Genomic DNA, 18,386 nt, shown 5'->3' on the forward strand with positions numbered 1-18,386 from the left:
TATATTTTTATTTTAAAAAATGCAAATGAAATATTTTTTTAAATAAAGAGCAGCAAAAAATCAAGTCAACCAATCTCTGAATTTTTTTATGACTTTAAAAAAAAAAATTAACCTAACCAGTGTAATGATTTTGCTGATGAACTTGCATTGAATGGCACAGTACAGTATATTCAATCTGATGGTTTCTAGATGGACCCTGTGCTCCCATCAGCTGAGTGATGGCTACAATGATGATAGCGTGGCGGTCATGGCAAGGTAAGGGTTAATGATGTTGTTGTCACTTGCAGTAATGTGCGCTGACCACTCCCCTGGGCTCAGCGAGGCTCTTATAAAAAGGCCTCCGAGTCCCCCCTGGCCTGGTAAAGGAGCTGAATGAGTGCAGTGCTTGTGTCTTCATGTTCCGCTAACATCCCTGAGGTTGGCTCCTACATGCTAGCAGAACTGTGCGGCGCTCCACTCAGGAGCTCTCCATGAATATCAGAATTCGCAAAGTATCCAAACGTGCATGTTGATAGTTGAGCTTTCCAGAGGCACTTAGATTTGAACTGAAGGTGTTCAAATCTCCTTTTTATTTTTTATTTTTAGTCAAGTACGAGCACCATGTGGGAGGTTCGCTCCATGTCTTTCTGGCGGGCGGTGTTTGCCGAGTTCTACGGCACCATGTTCTTCGTCTTCTTCGGTCTGGGGGCCGCCCTCCGCTGGACCACGGGCCCTCACAATGTTCTGCATGTGGCCTTTTGCTTCGGGCTGGCGGCGGCCACGCTCATTCAGTCCATCGGCCACATCAGCGGAGGACACATCAACCCCGCCGTCACCTTCGCATTCCTCATCAGCTCCCAGATGTCTCTGTTCCGTGCCATCCTCTACATTGTGGCCCAGTGTCTCGGAGCCTTGGCTGGTGCTGCCGTGCTCTACGGTGTCACACCCAGCAACATGAGGGGCAACCTGGCCCTCAACACGGTAAGACACCCCCCCGAGTCCTCCAGTCTGATGGCGTACGCTAACTTCCGTCTTCTTCTGCTGTCCTGCAGGTGCAGCCAGGCATCAGTCTGGGAATGGCCACCACCATGGAGGTCTTCCTCACCCTGCAGCTTGTCGTCTGCATCTTCGCCGTCACAGATGAGAGGCGCAACGGACGCCTGGGATCCGCCGCCCTGGCTATCGGTTTCTCAGTGCTGATGGGACATCTTCTTGGGGTGCGACTACTTCCTGTTTACTCTTGTGTGCATTTAATAGCCTATTCCTATTGTCCCTAACCTCACGTTTCTTTCACTTAGATTTATTACACCGGAGCAGGAATGAACCCAGCGAGGTCCTTCGCCCCCGCTGTGCTGGTCAAGAACTTTGTCAACCATTGGGTAAGATCACATACACACCTGATAGTGCAATGTTTTTATAACACACCTCTTAATTAGGACAGAGTAGCACCTCAGAAAACACTTGGCTCTCCAAGTACCACCATAATGACCAATATTGAAACGCAGTAGCGTAACAGGTCTAATTATTCATTAAAAAAACAAGGCCGAGTATATTTTTCATTTAATATTTTTGGCCACTGTTCTTTGGCATACCACTAGATGGAGCCAACATACGACAATTTGAGAATCACCGAATTAGGGTTTCCCAAAAAATAGGATGTCATTTCATGTAAAAAAAAAAAAAGTGGTGCTGTCAAATGATTGTTTTAATCGGATTAATTACACATTTGATTAATCACAGGCTATTACGCACTTGCATAATTTAAACTAACTTAAAAAAACAATATTCGGACAAAATTGCAATTTTATTGTCAGAATGTTATCCAGGAATATTTCAAAACATGTTTTAACTGAGTACATCATTTATTTACTTAAAACTTGTTGAAAATGTATCTTATGTCCGGTCAGGGCTTATTTTGGCATATGCATTGACCTGATAACTGATCATATAGGTATCTGTGTTTAAAGTAAAAACTAAAAATAAACTGTTAAATCTATGAAAAAGACTGAAAAAAGTTCCGGGGGTCTGGGGGACGAAGGCCCCCAGCCAGGTCCAGGCAACGCCCCCCGAAGCTCCTGGTTTTTCACCAATTTAACATGCTAAAATTAACAAAGACAGCACCATTTGAAGAACATATTTTAGTGTTTAAAGACATGAAAACATCATTAATAGAACATACATAAGCCAATTATCCTAATGAATCACTGTATATGGTTCAGTCCCAACAGTATTTAGTCACTAATAATACATCTTGTGTTCATTTCACATCCACAGGTGTCACATTGATCAGTGTTATTATCTACATTTTATTTACAGTATTACCACATTACTTCAGTTCACTTCACACATTAGCTTTCTCGGAGAGCCCAGCCCTAACATGAGCTTTCCATGCAAATTTATTTAACAAAATACCAAATGTAAACATTTCATTCTTTTCGCCAAAATAGGATATACATTTATGAAAATAATTAAACATGTTTAGTATTGTTTACTCATATTTGAAAATAGGAAATAATAATAATGTGAGGACACTGACATATTGCATGAAACAAGTGTGAAAATATTTACCTTCAAGATTGTTACACCACTGACAATAGTTTCAAGAGACTACATAAGAACTTAATATTACAAAATAGTATAATATGCAAATTTATTTCAAATAAATTGTTAACTGGAATCAATAATGCGACTCTTTGAATTTCTGTAATTTCATAATATATTTTCACGTGGCTTTTTATTTTTAGAAAAACCCATTTATATTTCGCAAAGCAATAATTGGTTAATATTTCAAACAAACATGCGTATTTCGCAAGCAAATATTTTTTAGCTTATCTCATTATTAACAACCCTGTCTGCAACTGAAGTGGGTTGTTTGGGTGGATCTTTCCTCTCGATGTCTACGGCAGTTGTCGATGTAAACAAAGGATGAAGTCCGTAAGGTTTGCTCACTTTCGGTTGACATCCAAAAGTACCAGCTAGTGAAAAGTTAGTTTTCCTTGCTTCAAGTTGTTTCATATGTTTTTGGCGTTTCGCATGTACTTCCAAAGCCTTGAAACCTCGTGATCCATAGTCAATATTATCATGGCACCACGTGCACAAAACCTTTCCGGGACGATCGATTTTCAGAATAAAATTACCGAACAAAGTCGTAACTTCCTTCTTCCCAACAGTATCAGTGATTTCCCTTTCCATCCAGTCCCATCGAAACTTATTTTTGACATGTTTATCAATTTCTTTTACTCGTAAAGCGTCCTTTCTCTCGAGAACCGACATCGTTTACATATGGAAAATGGCGGTAATAACCATTATGAATGATGACGTTATTAACGTCATCATTCATAACAGATGTCCTGATTGGTCACAAGGAACATATCGACCAATCAACTACGGTGTAATATAAACTACGTCTCGAATCTTGATTTAGGGTCGGAAAAAACCCCGGAAAAACGGGAGATAATTTTTTTTTTTCCCCGAGATTAAAAAAGACGGAATTCCGACTTTAGACGGAAAAATCACATGCCTGGTATATATACATACACACACACACACATATACATATATTTGCATATGTATATACATATACAAATTAGTGTGTGTGCGTGTATATGTATGTATATATTTATATGTAGGGCTGGACGATTAAGGCAAAGATAATAATTACGATTATTTTGATGGGAATTGCAATCACGATTAATTACACGATTATTCATTAATTTGGAAAAAAATAGTATTTATTGTACCACCAAACCTCAACTTTAAATATAGTTTAAAAAAACGAATATAAATTAGTAACGAATAAACCACACAAGTAAACTAATATTAATAGTAATAACGATACATTTTAATAACAATAGCAATATAAAAAACAATCAAATTCAGTTTTTCCGTTTTAATGTTTTTTAATTCCGTGTTTTACCTTCCATCCATCCATTTTCTACCGCTTGTCCCTTTTGGGGTCGCGGGGGGAGCTGGAGCCTATCTCAGCTGCATTCGGGCGGAAGGCGGGGTACCGTGTTTTACCTTTCACACTGAAATTACCATACATAGAGTGTGTGCTTTTTGCGTCAAATAAAACATATAAAATGTTTTTTTAATTACAGTAAATGCAAAAATCCTCACATTTATTGGTACAATACCTCTTTGGACAATTTTGACCAATATTTTAGGCCACATCCGGTCGAAAAACTTGTAAAGGGGGAAGTGTGCTGTGCTTTTGTTCTCAGCTTGACGAGTCAAGAAAGGACTTTTAAAAAAAAAAAAAAAAGAGTCTTTCTGTTTGTACATTGATGTTAGATCCATTATGTTGTTTACAACAACGCAAGCAGATGAGATGTGTTGTGGGTAAATGGATTGTTCTTTCTTGCTGGCTTTTGCTTCGTAGTTTAGTCGCTGTTTCAAGTGAGTGTCTTGAGTTCAAGACGTGTTTCGGGGGTTAATGAGCATTCCCGGACACGTTATTATCCCAAACTAATGTTTCTTCTCCTCACAATAACAGCAATTCAGTCACACACACACACACACATATACATATATAAAGAGCAATCTAAGCAAGATAAATCTGAAATAAAGGTGAAAAATGGTCATGTTCTCTAATAAACAAACTCATGCTTCCAACTGTGACCTCTAATTCCCACACACTTGCCAGCTGTCCCAATACTTGTGTCCACGGTTTGACCGCGGTATGACATCATTCAACTTGTTGTTTCCCGGCAGGTATACTGGGTGGGGCCTATGATTGGCGGCGCTATTGGCGCTCTGCTCTATGACTTCATGCTCTTCCCTCGTATGCGCGGACTCTCCGAGCGGCTGGCCACGCTGAAGGGCACCAGGCCTCCGGAGGCCGAGGGCCAGCAGGAGACCCGAGGAGAACCCATTGAGTTGAAGACCCAGGCACTATAAGCCCACAGAAGAATCCCATCTGCTAACCCCTCACTCCTCACTCCTCCATCCCATCCACAACAGCTGAGTCACAGCATGTGCTCTTGTGCCTCCCTCTTTTTTGGACTGCAGGACAAAGATGACGACCTCCCTTCATCTTTCTTTCTCTTCCTTTTCTAGTCTGCTAGGAGTGAAGCTACAGTAGAGACTTCAGCATGCTTTTTTTCTTCTCCAATTTGAGCCGGCATGATTTTGCCCTTTATAGTTTTGTTCCAGCAACCATCGCTTATTGACATGTACGTATTGTACTCCATCATATTATCACATTTTTCTCTCAGTTTTTTTTAAAGTGTGTGTCAGAGAGGATGCTTGTTGTCTGTGTGCGTGCGTGTATGCTTGTTTCAATTTTTCCTTTTTTATTTTTTTACTTTTCAATGCTTCCTATGCATGGTAACTTAAGAAAACTATACACCAGACAAGGTTGTTTCCAACAAGACATTCAATCGAAATCCTCCTTTCTGAATAATCAACACCATGTAATGAAACCCTCATATTGGCGCTGTTTAATAAAAAGCATGCTAATTTTGTATCTGGCTTAGGATAATACCTACAAAACGTGGACATGCACACTTTTCAGTGGATTTCCTTCCCTATGTCAATAAAAAGGGTTTCATTCTTTAGAAAATTCTACACTTTTGCAGCATCCCTTATCCCAGAAAAACATGACTGCTGGTTTCCTTGTGTTGTGTCAAAGCTGACCAAGTCAAAAGCAAAGACGTGACATCAACATGGACTCAAAAAGAGCGCATGAGTGTGCTCACTTAATAAAGGCTCTTTTAGACATGCAATGGTTTCCAGAGAGAAAGAAAGAGAGAACTTTGAAGATGATACTCTACATCCCCATTCTCATCCTCCTCCAATCAGGTTCACTCCGAAATTCCCGACTAGCATTGTGACTTTTACCAGGCATGTAAGCTTTCCTTCTGAGTTACATTTTTTATTCCTGTGTGGTTTCCCTGAGTAAAGTGGTTGGTTGACTAGATTTGACATTTTAGTGCCATGTTTTTTTTGGAGTTTTTTTTCCTTTGATGTACGGTGTAAAGTTTTCTTTTTTTAAAGCAACATTTGAGGAATTCTTAATGCTGGATGTGTAGGAATGATAATCATTTACTACTCGTGGATGCAATTGTGTTCTCACACCGTCATGCTCTCATGCAATGGACAGCATTTCTTTACACTGCAGGCATGCCTTCCCAATCAAATGGCATTGATCTATTTTTATATGTCCAAAAAAACATGTCCCAAAATTCTTGCTTGACATCTTTTTTTCTTGTCCGTTTATCGTCAACTTTTACACTGACTGTTGAAAAGAGCAGCATCTTTTAAATCTAAAGCACAGGCTTCTACTGACAAGTCGCACAATTGAAAAAAATGCACAAGTTTTTTTTTAAAGGATTATATTCAGGGTAACACAAATGACAGATGACATACTGTATTACTAATTACCAGTGTAAAATATGAAGACACAAAAATGTACTTCATATCACATTATACCTATTTTCCGCACACGTAATAGTTTGGTGTGCTAACATATTGTTGGTAAATATTCAGTTAAAAAGCTGCTTAAGTTGAGACTTTATAAATGTCATTGTTCATTTAGCCCTTCAGGACCAATATAAAACCTATTACTCTGTCATAAGTATGCACTCTGCATAACTGACTGCAAATGATTGGCAAAGGTAAAAAGATTTGAAGTAAAATAAATTCATACGAAGTGGGCATCACATAAAATTAACATTTCTACATTCAAATGTATAATTTGAAAGTTTAGAAAGTAGAAACAGCTACATTAGCTAATACTGTTTACATGCATACTGTCAGTGGGTGTGTTTAAGAAGTGCTTCACATCCTATGGGTGGAGAATTCAAACATTCTTTTTGCCTCATGCAACATCTTAAAATGAATTTCTTTATCATTTCATTTTCATAAGTGCGACACATTAAGTAAAATGTTGAGTAATCTGTTCAATAATAAAAAATAACCAATCGCCAAAGAGTTGGTAAAAAGAGTCACTACTTTTTTTTCTTTCATGCAGCCCTAAATCGATTTACCTGCCAGTCTGATTGTGAAGGCTGGCTGCGGAATTTCCTCAAAGGCAGAATGTTTTGTTTACGCGCTCCAAACGACAACAATGCCATGTCCTCTAATCTCCGTAGGAATAACTCAGAAGACTGTCCAAGACTAGGCCCATATCCTCTGTGGCCCTGAGAGAGACAGACAAACTTGAAGAAAAGCAAAAGAACAACGGGGAAAGGAAGTGAAGGAATCACACCTACACGTCATCATTGAAGACAGAGGGGGAGTTCGAACTGAATTCTACAGCAGGAGACTCCGAGGTCTCCATCTGGTCCGTTGCGAGCGACTCTGCAGGGCTGAATTGCTGGAACTGATGCCTGACAGAAAGGGCAGTAAACATCATTTAATTACAGTAGGAGAAGACAGAAGTGCATATGTTTTTTCTGACAAAGCGTGAATAGAGACAGTGAGGAAACACCCTTCTTAAACTCCCCTTTAAGCCTTTAAGTTTGAGGTGAAGAAGTGGGCGTGACATTTTTTCCTCATCTTGAGGCTTTAAAATGACAATAATGGCTAGCCGTGCATTGTCTTGCATAATAATCATGGTCAGACTAAGGGCCGGATCTACAAAAAATTGACGTGCACTAAAACACGTGCTGAGCTGCGAAACTTGTGCCCAGAGGATTGTGTCCCTGAAATATGCAGAATAGGTTGTATTCGGTCACGTGACTTTTGAACGTAAGTAAACGAATTGGTGGGGCACCAAACCAACATGGCTACTGTGCAGTAAACAGAGTACGCAAGGGGCCTAGATCTTACCACTAAAAGCAGATACGAGTAAAAAATCAAACTATGCAATGGAATCCATGCCTATACGTTGTCAAAAAAAGATTTGTCGAGTGATCTCAAGATTTCTAGGTCGGTCACGTTCCCAGACATATCGAACTTTTGCGCTCCAGACGTCATTCTACACGACAAAACAGATGAACATTTTGAAAAGCATGGAGATCTACAACTTCTTTGTGTGTGTCTGGGTCAATGAAATTAGTATCAAGATTCTCCCGGATAAATATTCTTCGTTTTTGCTCGGGTAAGGTTGCATTTCACGAGGGACATGTAACCAAATATTAACATTGCTGTATGTATACTTTTGATCCAGCAGATTTGGTCACATTTTCAGTAGACCCATAATAAATTCATTAAAGAACCAAACTTCCTGAATGTTTTTTTGTGACCAACAAGTATGTGCTCCAATTACTATATCACAAAAAAATAAGAGTTGTAGAAATTATTGGAAACTCAAGACAGCCATGACATTATGTTCTTTACAAGTGTATGTAAACGTTTGACCACGACTGTACCTACAGTACAGCTGCAGTATGTAGACCAGGGGTCACCAACCTTTTTGAAACCAAGAGCTACTTCTTGGGTACTGATTAATGCGAAGGGCTACCAGTTTGATACACACTTAAATAAATTGCCAGAAATAGCCAATTTGCTCAATTTACCTTTAACTCTAAGTTATTATTAATAATTAATGATATTTACACTTAATTGAACGGTTTAAAAGAGGAGAAACCACGAAAAAAATTACAATTAAATTTTGAAACATAGTTTATCTTCAATTTCGACTCTTTAAAATTCAAAATTCAACCGAAAAAAAGAAGAGAAAAACTTAAAAAAAGAATTTATGGAACATCATTAGTAATTTTTCCTGATTAAGATTAATTTTAGAATTTTGATGACATGTTTTAAATAGGTTAAAATCCAATCTACACTTTGTTAGAATATATAACAAATTGGACCAAGCTATATTTCTAACAAAGACAAATCATTAATTCTTCTAGATTTTCCAGAACAAACATTTTAAAATAAATTCAAAAGACTTTGAAATAAGATTTACATTTGATTCTAAAGATTTTCTAGATTTGCCAGAATAATTTTTTTGAATTTTAATCATAATACGTTTGAAGAAATATTTCACAAATATTCTTCGTCGAAAAAACAGAAGCTAAAATGAAGAATTAAATTAAAATGTATTTATTATTCTTTACAATAAAAAAATAATAATTTACTTGAACATTGATTTAAATTGTCAGGAAAGAAAAGGAAGGAATTTAAAAGGTAAAAAGGTATATGTGTTTAAAAATCCTAAAATCATTTTTAAGGTTGTATTTTTTCTCTAAAATTGTCTTTCTGAAAGTTATAAGAAGCAAAGTAAAAAAATTAATGAATTTATTTAAACAAGTGAAGACCAAGTCTTTAAAATATTTTCTTGGATTTTCAAATTCTATTTGAGTTTTGTCTCTCTTAGAATTAAAAATGTTGGGCAAAGCGAGACCAGCTTGCTAGTAAATAAATAAAATTAAAAAAATAGATGCAGCTCACTGGTAAGTGCTGCTATTTGAGCTATTTTTAGAACAGGCCGGCGGGCTACTCATCTGGTCCTTACGGGCTACCTGGTGCCCGCGGGCACCACGTTGGTGACCCCTGATGTAGACACAGTATGTAAGTATGTGTATGCATGTACAGTTTAATGCATCAACTGTATGTACCTCAATATTACATACATATACAGTATGTATGCATATAGATGCATGTGCATAGACTAGAGTATGTATGTGCGTATATGTGTTGATCTGCTTAAGCTGCACCCTCTAAGTGATTAAAAAAAAATCCATCATTATATCACCCTTACATTGAGGTTTACTTGGAAAAAGGATTGTATGGTCAGAATGTCCCTAATAATTGTGCACACAGTGTGAATATAACTAGTAGCTCTCAGCTGCCAATGTTTCGTCAATCTAGCTGCCATAGCTCTCTGATGCGGTGGGGACTTTTCCCTGCCTTCCGCCCGAGTACAGCTGGGATAGGCTTCAGCCCCCCCAGCAACCCAGAGAGAGACAAGCAGTAGAAAATGGATGGATGGATAGTGTAAAATAATAAAGACCTCGTCCCCAAAGTGAAGTGTAGAGAATATGTAGAAAGTGCAACCTACATTGTAAACCCAACAGAGTTGTGGGGGCTTTCAGCTATAGGAGCCATATTGGCAACAAGAGGCACAACTGGGCCAGTCTCCCTGCAACACAAACACAGGATGTGTTAGACATTCATCTTCAATTGGTTCAGTTTATGTGATATTGTATGATAAATGAGAACATAATTATTTCTATTTTAAAGGGGACCTATTGTGCAAAATCAACTTTTCTTACCTATTGGTACGTGTTTTGGGGTATTTGGGATCTGCATAAGTCCCCAAAAATTAAAATCAAACCATGGAAGCATGGCAGAAATATGTATAAAAAAATATTTCCCTCCTTCAAACGAGCAGTTTGGAATTTGTCCAATTTGTGATGTTTTTCCCAGTTATGATGCCAACGGATATCTCCATGTATGGTAAAGTTTTACCCAAAGAGCTTTGCTCGGGCGAGTCCACCATTGTAGTCTGACACTGTAGTCAATAAGCACCTTTATTTTCTCTATCCTCTTTCTGTGGGGCAGACTGGCTCGTACATGCACATGATTCCACCGCTGTTATAATTTCTAATGTAAAGTAGCATATAGTTCTAACTTACCTTTGTCAGTAGACTCCATAGGGAAGCACTACAACATGGCTGATGGGGAAAATAGTATACTGTTTGTTAGAGATCGACTGATATGGTTTATGCAGGACCAATACTGATACCAATTATTAGAATGCAAGGAGGCCGATAACTGATATTTGGAGCTGATATTCATTTGCAGTAAAAGTTATTTAAACATGACTAGTAAAAAAAAACTAAAAAAAACATGAATAGTATACATCAGTAAACATCTGGACAAGGCTTTAAAGTTGTTGGGGGTTTTTTTCCATTATTTTTTGAGGAAACATCTGACCAGTATAGCGGCATAATGTTTTATGCGGCACTAATGTTGTGGTTAATTTAGTAGCAAAAAACATCAGGGGATTTCACAAACACCTTTATTACGTGTGTCTAACGCTGCGGGTCAGAGGAGCTTCAACATCTGCATTTCAAAATATGGGAAATCTCCAGGGAAAATTGGTAATATGGGATTTTTCTACATCACAATAACCTATCTTTAAAAGACTACAGTTGGCACAAAATGCAGCTGCTAGACTTCAAATTAGGACACGAAAGTTCAATCATATTACGCCAATACTGGCCAACATGCACTGGCTCCCAGTCAAGGTTATATTACTTACATACAAAATATGAAAAGATTTAGCACCATCTTATCTTGCTGATTGTATTGTACCCTGCGTTCCGTTCGGAAACCCACATCCCAAGAACGCTGGCTTATTAGTGATCCCCACAGCCCAAAAAAGTCTGTAGGCTTTAGAGCGTTTTCTATTCGGGATCCAGTACTCTTGAAAAAACCTACCGACAACAGTTGAGATGCCACCTTGGGTGGAAGCATTTACGTCGCACCTTAAAACTCATCTATGTACTCTAGCTTTTAAATAGAATCTGTTTAAGACCATTTGACCTGCCGCTTCTCATTTTTGCCCTCCTCTTTTAAAAGGAGAGATAACCAAAAGACCACGGATAATCCCTAGAGAGATACCTATCCACAACCACTCCTCTATTACCTGGATGGAGACCTTCTAAAATCCTCTGCATGTTACCAATGGACTGTGTAGGAGCCTAAATGCTGTTTGAGTTAATTTACATATTTTATGGAAGGTGCTCTATGTTTATTCAGCCAAAATGGGACTATTTACTTTATTTGCATGCTTAGAATAATTATTAAATTTGTCTAAATAATTTGATGACGTAACTGTTTAAATTGCTATCATAGCGGAAGGATCTGTGTGGTAGGTTGGTTTTTGGACACAAGGTATTATGGGTAATGGCAGTCAGGTGCGGGGGAATTGAGCCACACAGTTTTTTGACCTCACTCTTACTTTTTCTCACTCTTACTTTTTCTAACTCTTTTTACTGTAACAAACTCGCTTCATTTTGCCATTCATTTGTTCCCACGTCGTTATTGTTTTACGTTTTTGAATGACTGAGTTCACAAGTAAACGATACAAAACAAAGAGGAGCGTCTGGAGTTTTGTTTGTTGTTGCCGCAGGAAGCGGAGCCAGGAGAAAGTAGAGGAGCGTCAAGCTAAAGGCTTCATTAGGAATCTACAGACTGCACTCTCACATTATCATGAATAATTTGCAATAACTGTACCCACTTGGCATCCATTGCAGCCAGGATGTGGGTTTAGACTAATACTGTCATTGTGGTTTTTGCACCCCTTCAAGGCACCTGTAATTAAGGGCTATATAAATAATCTTTGATTGATTGATTGATTGATGTGATGACAGAAGCAAGACGCATTACATTTTCTGGAGCGTAGGCAACACGTCTGCAATGTGGACATACTTAAATGGTTCATATTGTGATTTTTTTTCTACATTCAAAACACTTCCTTGTGGTCTACATAACATGTAATGGTGGTTCTTTGGTCAATATTTTGCACAGATTATATTTAACAGACCATCTTCAAGGCGCTTTCTGACCGTTTCTTTGGGAAGTGGCGTTTTGTGGGCGGTCTTATTTACGTGCCTCCTCTTTGATAGCGTCTTCTCCCACTCAGCCATGTTGTAGTTTTTGGTGCTTCCCTTTGGAGTCTATTGATAGAGATAAATTAGAACTATAAACTACTTTATATTAGAAATGTTTTAATAGCGGAGGATGCATGTGCATGTTTGATCCAGTCTGCACCACAACAAGAGAATAGAGAAAAAGAAAGAACTTATTGACTACAACGTCAGACTACAAAGGCGGACTCGCACAACTTTACCATATATGGCGATATTCGCTGATGTCACAATTGGGAAATACTTCACAATTTTGCAAATTCCAAATGGCTTGTTGGAAGGAAGTATGGCAAGATTGTTTTATAAATATCTCCGCCATGGTTTGATTTAAAATATTTGGGTCTCATGCAAATTCCAAGTACACAAAAACAGGTACCAATAGGTAAGAAAAGTTGGTTTTGCACTACAGATTTCCTTTAACATAGTAGAGATATATACCCGCACAGCGAGTTACAAAATGTGCAATGTGGAAATATTAGGACAGTTCTCTTGAAGGAGAAAAAATGCAGTTGGAGCTGCAGAGCGATGCAAGTGTGACGTCAGGCTGGCAGCAGTTCTGGCTATTTATCCCTAACATTGAGTAGCGGAATTTAAGAGTATCCAAACATGAGTACTCTACAATAACCCCAAAAAAGATGTTAGATTTGCTGCTAGTCTTCTCAGGGTATTCAATCGATCACAAGTAGGCATCATCAGTTCATGCTCATAGACTTAGATTGGTCAGATCTAGAGTATAAATAATTGGGGCTTTGGCAACAGCTGCTAGACTAGATCTGACCAATCTAAGTCTAAGACACGATCTGACCAATCTAAGTCTATGGGCATTAACCGATGAAGACTACTACACACCCCAAACAGTCCATTTGCGATTGATTGAATGCCCTGGATGAATGAGAACATTCATAGACTTGTTGCTAGTATTTTTAACAGAGAAAAAGTCACTAAATGAATTGGAGAAGTCTATAGAAATTTGAAAATTCTCAACAAAGTGCAGCCTGTGTAACATTTTACAATAAGCAGCAACAATTAAAAAATAGAACAAAAATGATATCAAATAAGAAAACATATATGTTAATTAGAATTACTAATAACACAGATTTGCTTTTAAATGTATGTATAACTTTTTTGTATGTTTTTAAAGAAAATATATGCATCAGCGCCGATTTTAGAAATGATATGATGTCGTCATATTGACCGCGCCCCCTAACATATTGGCAATCTAGGGAAACCCTGTGTCTACCATGTCGGACATATGTTGACACACACTGATTGCTTTTTTCTCTCCACAATGGCCATAGCCATTTGTGTGCAAGTTTGCCAGTTTGCACGTACAATCCAAAATTGCTGGACACAAAAACAGCAGCCGCTAACACTTTCAGGCTTGATAAATCACATCGCATGCACAAAATGATAATTTTCTCCTACTCTAAGCATTGTGGGCTTTCGGATCATCAGCATATATTTTGCATGTACATTAAGGCAGTGTTCTTAAAGTGTGGTACGTGTACCACTAGTGGTACGCGGGCTCTATCTAGTGGTATGTCAAATACTCACTTGATTAAAGTACAGTGTTTTTTTCCTATATTTAAACAGTGTCACTGTTCAAACTGTGTATTGGCCAAAATATTAATTATACTTGTTAAATAAAACATCTGCCTTGTTTTTAAAAACTTAAAATGTCATTATGGTGGTACTTTTTAATTTTTTCTGAGGTGGTATTTGGTAAAAAAAAAAAAAGTTTGAGAGCCACTACATTAAGACGACTATCAAGTCTGCATATGTTTTAATACATGCAAACCTTTGGTATATCAGGACCATGATGCATTTAGTATGGACATAAAGTGACAATGAGTGACCAAGACCTACAGAGTATATCCAACAGGCTTGTGAGAGCTTTCAGCATGATGCGTCATATTGGTTAAGCTCGCTGCAGCTACCCTGCGAACACATATAGTGTTAACCAGCCAGCACAAACTCAGTGTAGGTTTTGGTGGAACAAATAAGAGGCCAACTACAATACAACAACTCAAATTTGGTAAATGGAATTGGTTCCTGGGAGAGGCAGACTAGTGACTTTAGAGCATGTGGTGATTTTGTGCATGTCTGTATTTCTGACCTAATAACAATAATTTCTTATTATACTTTAAAATGTGCATGTCATTTGATTTAACAAGTACAGACATTGGCAGTATTTTTTTTTCAATAGACATGTATAAATACTGGGACCTACAGTGAATACCCGGCCGCATTGTGGTGACTTTCGGTGTGTTGTGCCATATTGGCACCATTAGGTGCCTCTGAGCCAGCCTCCCTGCAAAAAGACACACATACTGTTAGAATATCAAAAATGGATATTGGACAAAAATCTAGATAACATTTATTTATGCAGACTGAGATGCAAAGTGTTTCTTACATGCGGAGTGAGAAAGGGATGTAGCCTGCACTGGTTAAAGTTTGAGGCTCTTCAAAAAAAACAAAAAACATGATTAGTCCTAAATATCCCCATGATTTGAAATAAGCTTTGTCCGAACATGGAGGCGTTACCTGAATAGTACTTTTTGAAAACTTCATGTTTAGGAAAGTCAGGGTAGAGAAACGTTATGTCATTGATGTCTCGAATGCTGTCACCAAGGCTACGGATTTCAAGATCCTTCTTGGTGAAGGGCTGGATGTTTTGAATGATCTGTCTACCATCTGGAAGAACCATGCATCAAAGTTTTTGGTGATTTGGGGAATCAGAATCCAGAGAATGCAAAACTGTTACTGTATTAGCAGTGACCATCATATCAAGGAAAATAAAATATATTACATTACAATAAATATATAATACATTACAGTATACAGTGCATAGAATCTACTGTTTTGGGAACTTTATTTTGCTAAGTGAAATATTAAAAACAATACAGTTTTAAACCACAATCCAACCGATTAACATAGTGTTCAATTAATATTTTTCTGACAGTGACAATCAGAAAAAAATTCTAATTATTTACATTTATAATGGATCGTTTACATAGTTGTACTATACAAGCGTCATACCCTGTACTCACTCTCAGCTGCAGAAACATAAGCAATGGTGATGCCTCCAATCTCAGAGTCGCTAAAGCGAAGCAAAAATGTTCCGTTGGGCCTGGCTTTGAGAATCAGGTGTAGATGCTGCTTGCCAATGAAACCAAATATGAGCCTTTGGGAGCAAAACAAGGCAACATTTGTTTATGAACAAATTGTCACAGGTTGGTAATATTTACTGCAACAAAAAGATGTATTTATACCCGTCACTCCAATATGTTCTCAGATGTTTTTTGGTTAACTCCATCACTCCCTCAAACCACTGCCAGAAAGTAAACAGTCGTCCGGGGAGCACTTCCTATCAAATAAAACAAAGTCATACTAAAGGTGTGAGCAAAGAGGTGTGTACATCGGTGTGCCTGTGTACCTTATTGAACTGAGGCCAGGAAACCATCATGTTGCTGAAGTCATCGTTAAAATCTGGCTTATCAAATATTTTCTGGGCCAAGAAGTGCTGATTGTAGTGGTGAAGGTTATGATTTGTCTGGACCTCAGAAGTGAACTTACTGTTGAGAGTGTTACACATGACTTTCCAGGGGACACGCTCTGGCACCACAAATGGCACTCTGTCCTGGTGACACCAACACATACAGCACTTGTTATGATAAGTTAGATTAACATTTTTGTGTGGACAAAATGTATTGATGGTGTTTAAATAATATGTAATTGACTTAATTACTAATGCTAGTCTGACAGGTCATAAAAAGGATAACAATATAAAAGTGGTGCGGGCAATCTGTGCAAATGTAAAGTATGTGGACTGAGCAGTCTAGGATGGGTATCTAGTAAGCAGTGTATTGATAGAATGTTAGTAGCTCATGTTGGGCCTGATCTACATAAGGTTTGCTTGTAATAAAACACATGCAAACTTGATAGAAAATGCAAAGCTGATCTACTAAACTAAGATTGCGTCTCTTAAGTGATAGTAATAAGAAGTCCAATCCATTTATCGTGTCTGTCTAAATGAATATGCAGAATGGATGATGATTATCAGAACGCCCACAATACTGGGGGGATAAAATGCATTTATAATTTAGCACACGCATAGTGATTTATCAGGACTGAAACTGTTCTCCAGCTGCTGTTTTCCGTTCATATTTAGTACGTCTAGAAAGGACGTGCTAACTGGCAGTTCCACAGAAATAACTGAGAAAGGAGAAGATCACGCTTCAACTCCATCCTACGTACTATATGCTTGTCAAAAATACAATTATTAGACATAAAGTCTATGAGGACAGGAGTTTGCTATTCAATCTGTGGAAACTTTGTGCCTCTGAGTTTGGTCTCCGTAGCCATATGAGATCCCATGCCTCCGGAAACAACCGTTGCGTCGGGCGTCATCGTCGATAACGACGGACTGCCAAAGAAGAATTAGAAATGGCAGTAGCAGACAATGCATGTGCATGTACAGGCCAGACTGCCCCACAACAAGAGAATATAAAAAAGAAGGAACTTATTGACTACGTCCGACTGCACAAAGCACTTTGGGTAAAACTTTACCATATATGAAGATATACGCTGACGTCACCAGTGAGAAAAACGTCACAAAGTGGGCAAATTTCAAACGGCTCGTTTGGAGGAAGTTTAAAGAGACGTAAAATTGTTTTATAAATATAATCGCCATTGCATCCATTGTTTGGTTTCAAATTTTAGGGACTTATGTAAATCCCAAATACACAAAAACAAGTGCTATCTAGTAAGAAAAGTGGGTTTTGTATAAAAGGTCCATTTGAAGGGTTTCATTTAAACAAATGAAATTGATGTGTTTTGCTGCATCTGCTGAGGTTTTTCTTAATGGAATTAGTTTTTTCATAGATATGAAAAAATATCTTGCAATACACATTTTCTTGTGGATGGAACATTCTAACGCAAGCTTGTTGTTAGTGCCAGCATCTTCTATGAGCGCACATTTAGCACGCTAAAAAAGTGGGTTCTGTTGTAGATCGCACTGCAGGACTGCTTCTATAATAATGCCCATACAAAGAGGTCCACGTCTGCTGCATGTTTCAAAACATAGCAAAACGCCACTGGTAAAGAGCATCATAACATAAATGTGCGGTAAATTATGGTATCTATGGTGAAAGTCACATACTACAGGCAAAAACCTCATTTAAATAGGGCGGTCTGCATCAGTTATCAATTGTACGGGCACAGTCTTTGCACACGCTGTTTAGCGCGTGGTATTTGGATCTCAGTAGATCAGGCCCTTTGTGTTTGATGGTGTGTGCATGTGTGTGAGTGAGATCAATATAATTTTATCAAATTTTATATTCCACACATCAACATGTCACTTTTAGGCTATGTTCACACAGTAGGGTCGAATGTCCAATTCTGATTTTTATTTGTCAAATCCAATCTTTTTAGTGGCCGTTCACATTACAAAAATAAATAATTTATTTCTAATGAGAATGCAATCTGACCGGTATTCGGATATGACGTCTTGATGTTGCACTGTTCACACGGACATGAAAAAATCTATATGGGCAAGAAAAATCAGAATTGACCTGCAGTGTGAACGCCTAACACTACTTAAAGGGGAACTGCACTTTTTTTTTTTAGAATTTTGCCTATCGTTCACAATCATTATAAAAGATATGACGGATGGATTTTTTTTTAAGATGTATTCTAAATATTAAATACAATTGATCAAAAGTCAGCTTACAGTGGAGCCTATGAGAGCTGTTCAATTCTGCCTATAGAGCCCCTAAGAAAATATCCAAACACCTCCATTAGGGTTTTATTTACATGATGTAAGTATATATGTAATGTAGTAATGGACACATTTATAAT

General features: G+C 38.0%; 2 protein-coding genes across 6 annotated transcripts in view; one reads left to right on the forward strand and one right to left on the reverse strand.

Moving 5' to 3' along the window:
* Nucleotides 1–345: 345 nt before the first annotated feature.
* On the forward strand, nucleotides 346–8,121 carry mipa (major intrinsic protein of lens fiber a). Of its 2 annotated transcripts, XR_009826742.1 has the most exons (5): nucleotides 346–960; nucleotides 1,032–1,196; nucleotides 1,278–1,358; nucleotides 4,693–5,153; nucleotides 7,074–8,121. XR_009826742.1 is itself a non-coding variant. In XM_062052873.1 (4 exons), the coding sequence occupies exons 1-4, from the start codon at nucleotides 601–603 to the stop codon at nucleotides 4,876–4,878; spliced, it is 792 nt and encodes a 263-aa protein (XP_061908857.1). In that variant the 5' UTR covers nucleotides 346–600; the 3' UTR covers nucleotides 4,879–6,164. The 2 variants fall into 2 exon arrangements, 1 of the variants encoding a protein (XP_061908857.1); XM_062052873.1 differs by lacking the exon at nucleotides 7,074–8,121 and having other exon boundaries at nucleotides 4,693–6,164.
* Nucleotides 6,812–18,386, reverse strand: part of stat6 (signal transducer and activator of transcription 6, interleukin-4 induced) — a 36,656-nt gene continuing 25,081 nt past the window's right edge. For 2 of the 4 annotated variants that reach the window (XM_062052869.1, XM_062052870.1), the window contains exons 13-22: nucleotides 15,964–16,167; nucleotides 15,800–15,894; nucleotides 15,578–15,711; nucleotides 15,072–15,221; nucleotides 14,941–14,989; nucleotides 14,758–14,838; nucleotides 14,394–14,465; nucleotides 9,932–10,012; nucleotides 7,194–7,310; nucleotides 6,812–7,121 (exon numbers count right to left, since the gene is read on the reverse strand). In XM_062052869.1, the coding sequence (XP_061908853.1) occupies nucleotides 7,061–7,121; nucleotides 7,194–7,310; nucleotides 9,932–10,012; nucleotides 14,394–14,465; nucleotides 14,758–14,838; nucleotides 14,941–14,989; nucleotides 15,072–15,221; nucleotides 15,578–15,711; nucleotides 15,800–15,894; nucleotides 15,964–16,167 (1,044 nt within the window). In that variant the 3' untranslated portion in view covers nucleotides 6,812–7,060. Of the gene's footprint in view, nucleotides 7,122–7,189; nucleotides 7,311–9,931; nucleotides 10,013–14,393; nucleotides 14,466–14,757; nucleotides 14,839–14,940; nucleotides 14,990–15,071; nucleotides 15,222–15,577; nucleotides 15,712–15,799; nucleotides 15,895–15,963; nucleotides 16,168–18,386 lie in introns of all 4 variants that reach the window. The other 2 variants (XM_062052871.1, XM_062052872.1) reach the window with 2 other exon arrangements.

Source organism: Entelurus aequoreus, linkage group LG07 (genome assembly GCF_033978785.1).
Source record: "Entelurus aequoreus isolate RoL-2023_Sb linkage group LG07, RoL_Eaeq_v1.1, whole genome shotgun sequence".
NCBI lineage: Eukaryota > Metazoa > Chordata > Actinopteri > Syngnathiformes > Syngnathidae > Entelurus > Entelurus aequoreus.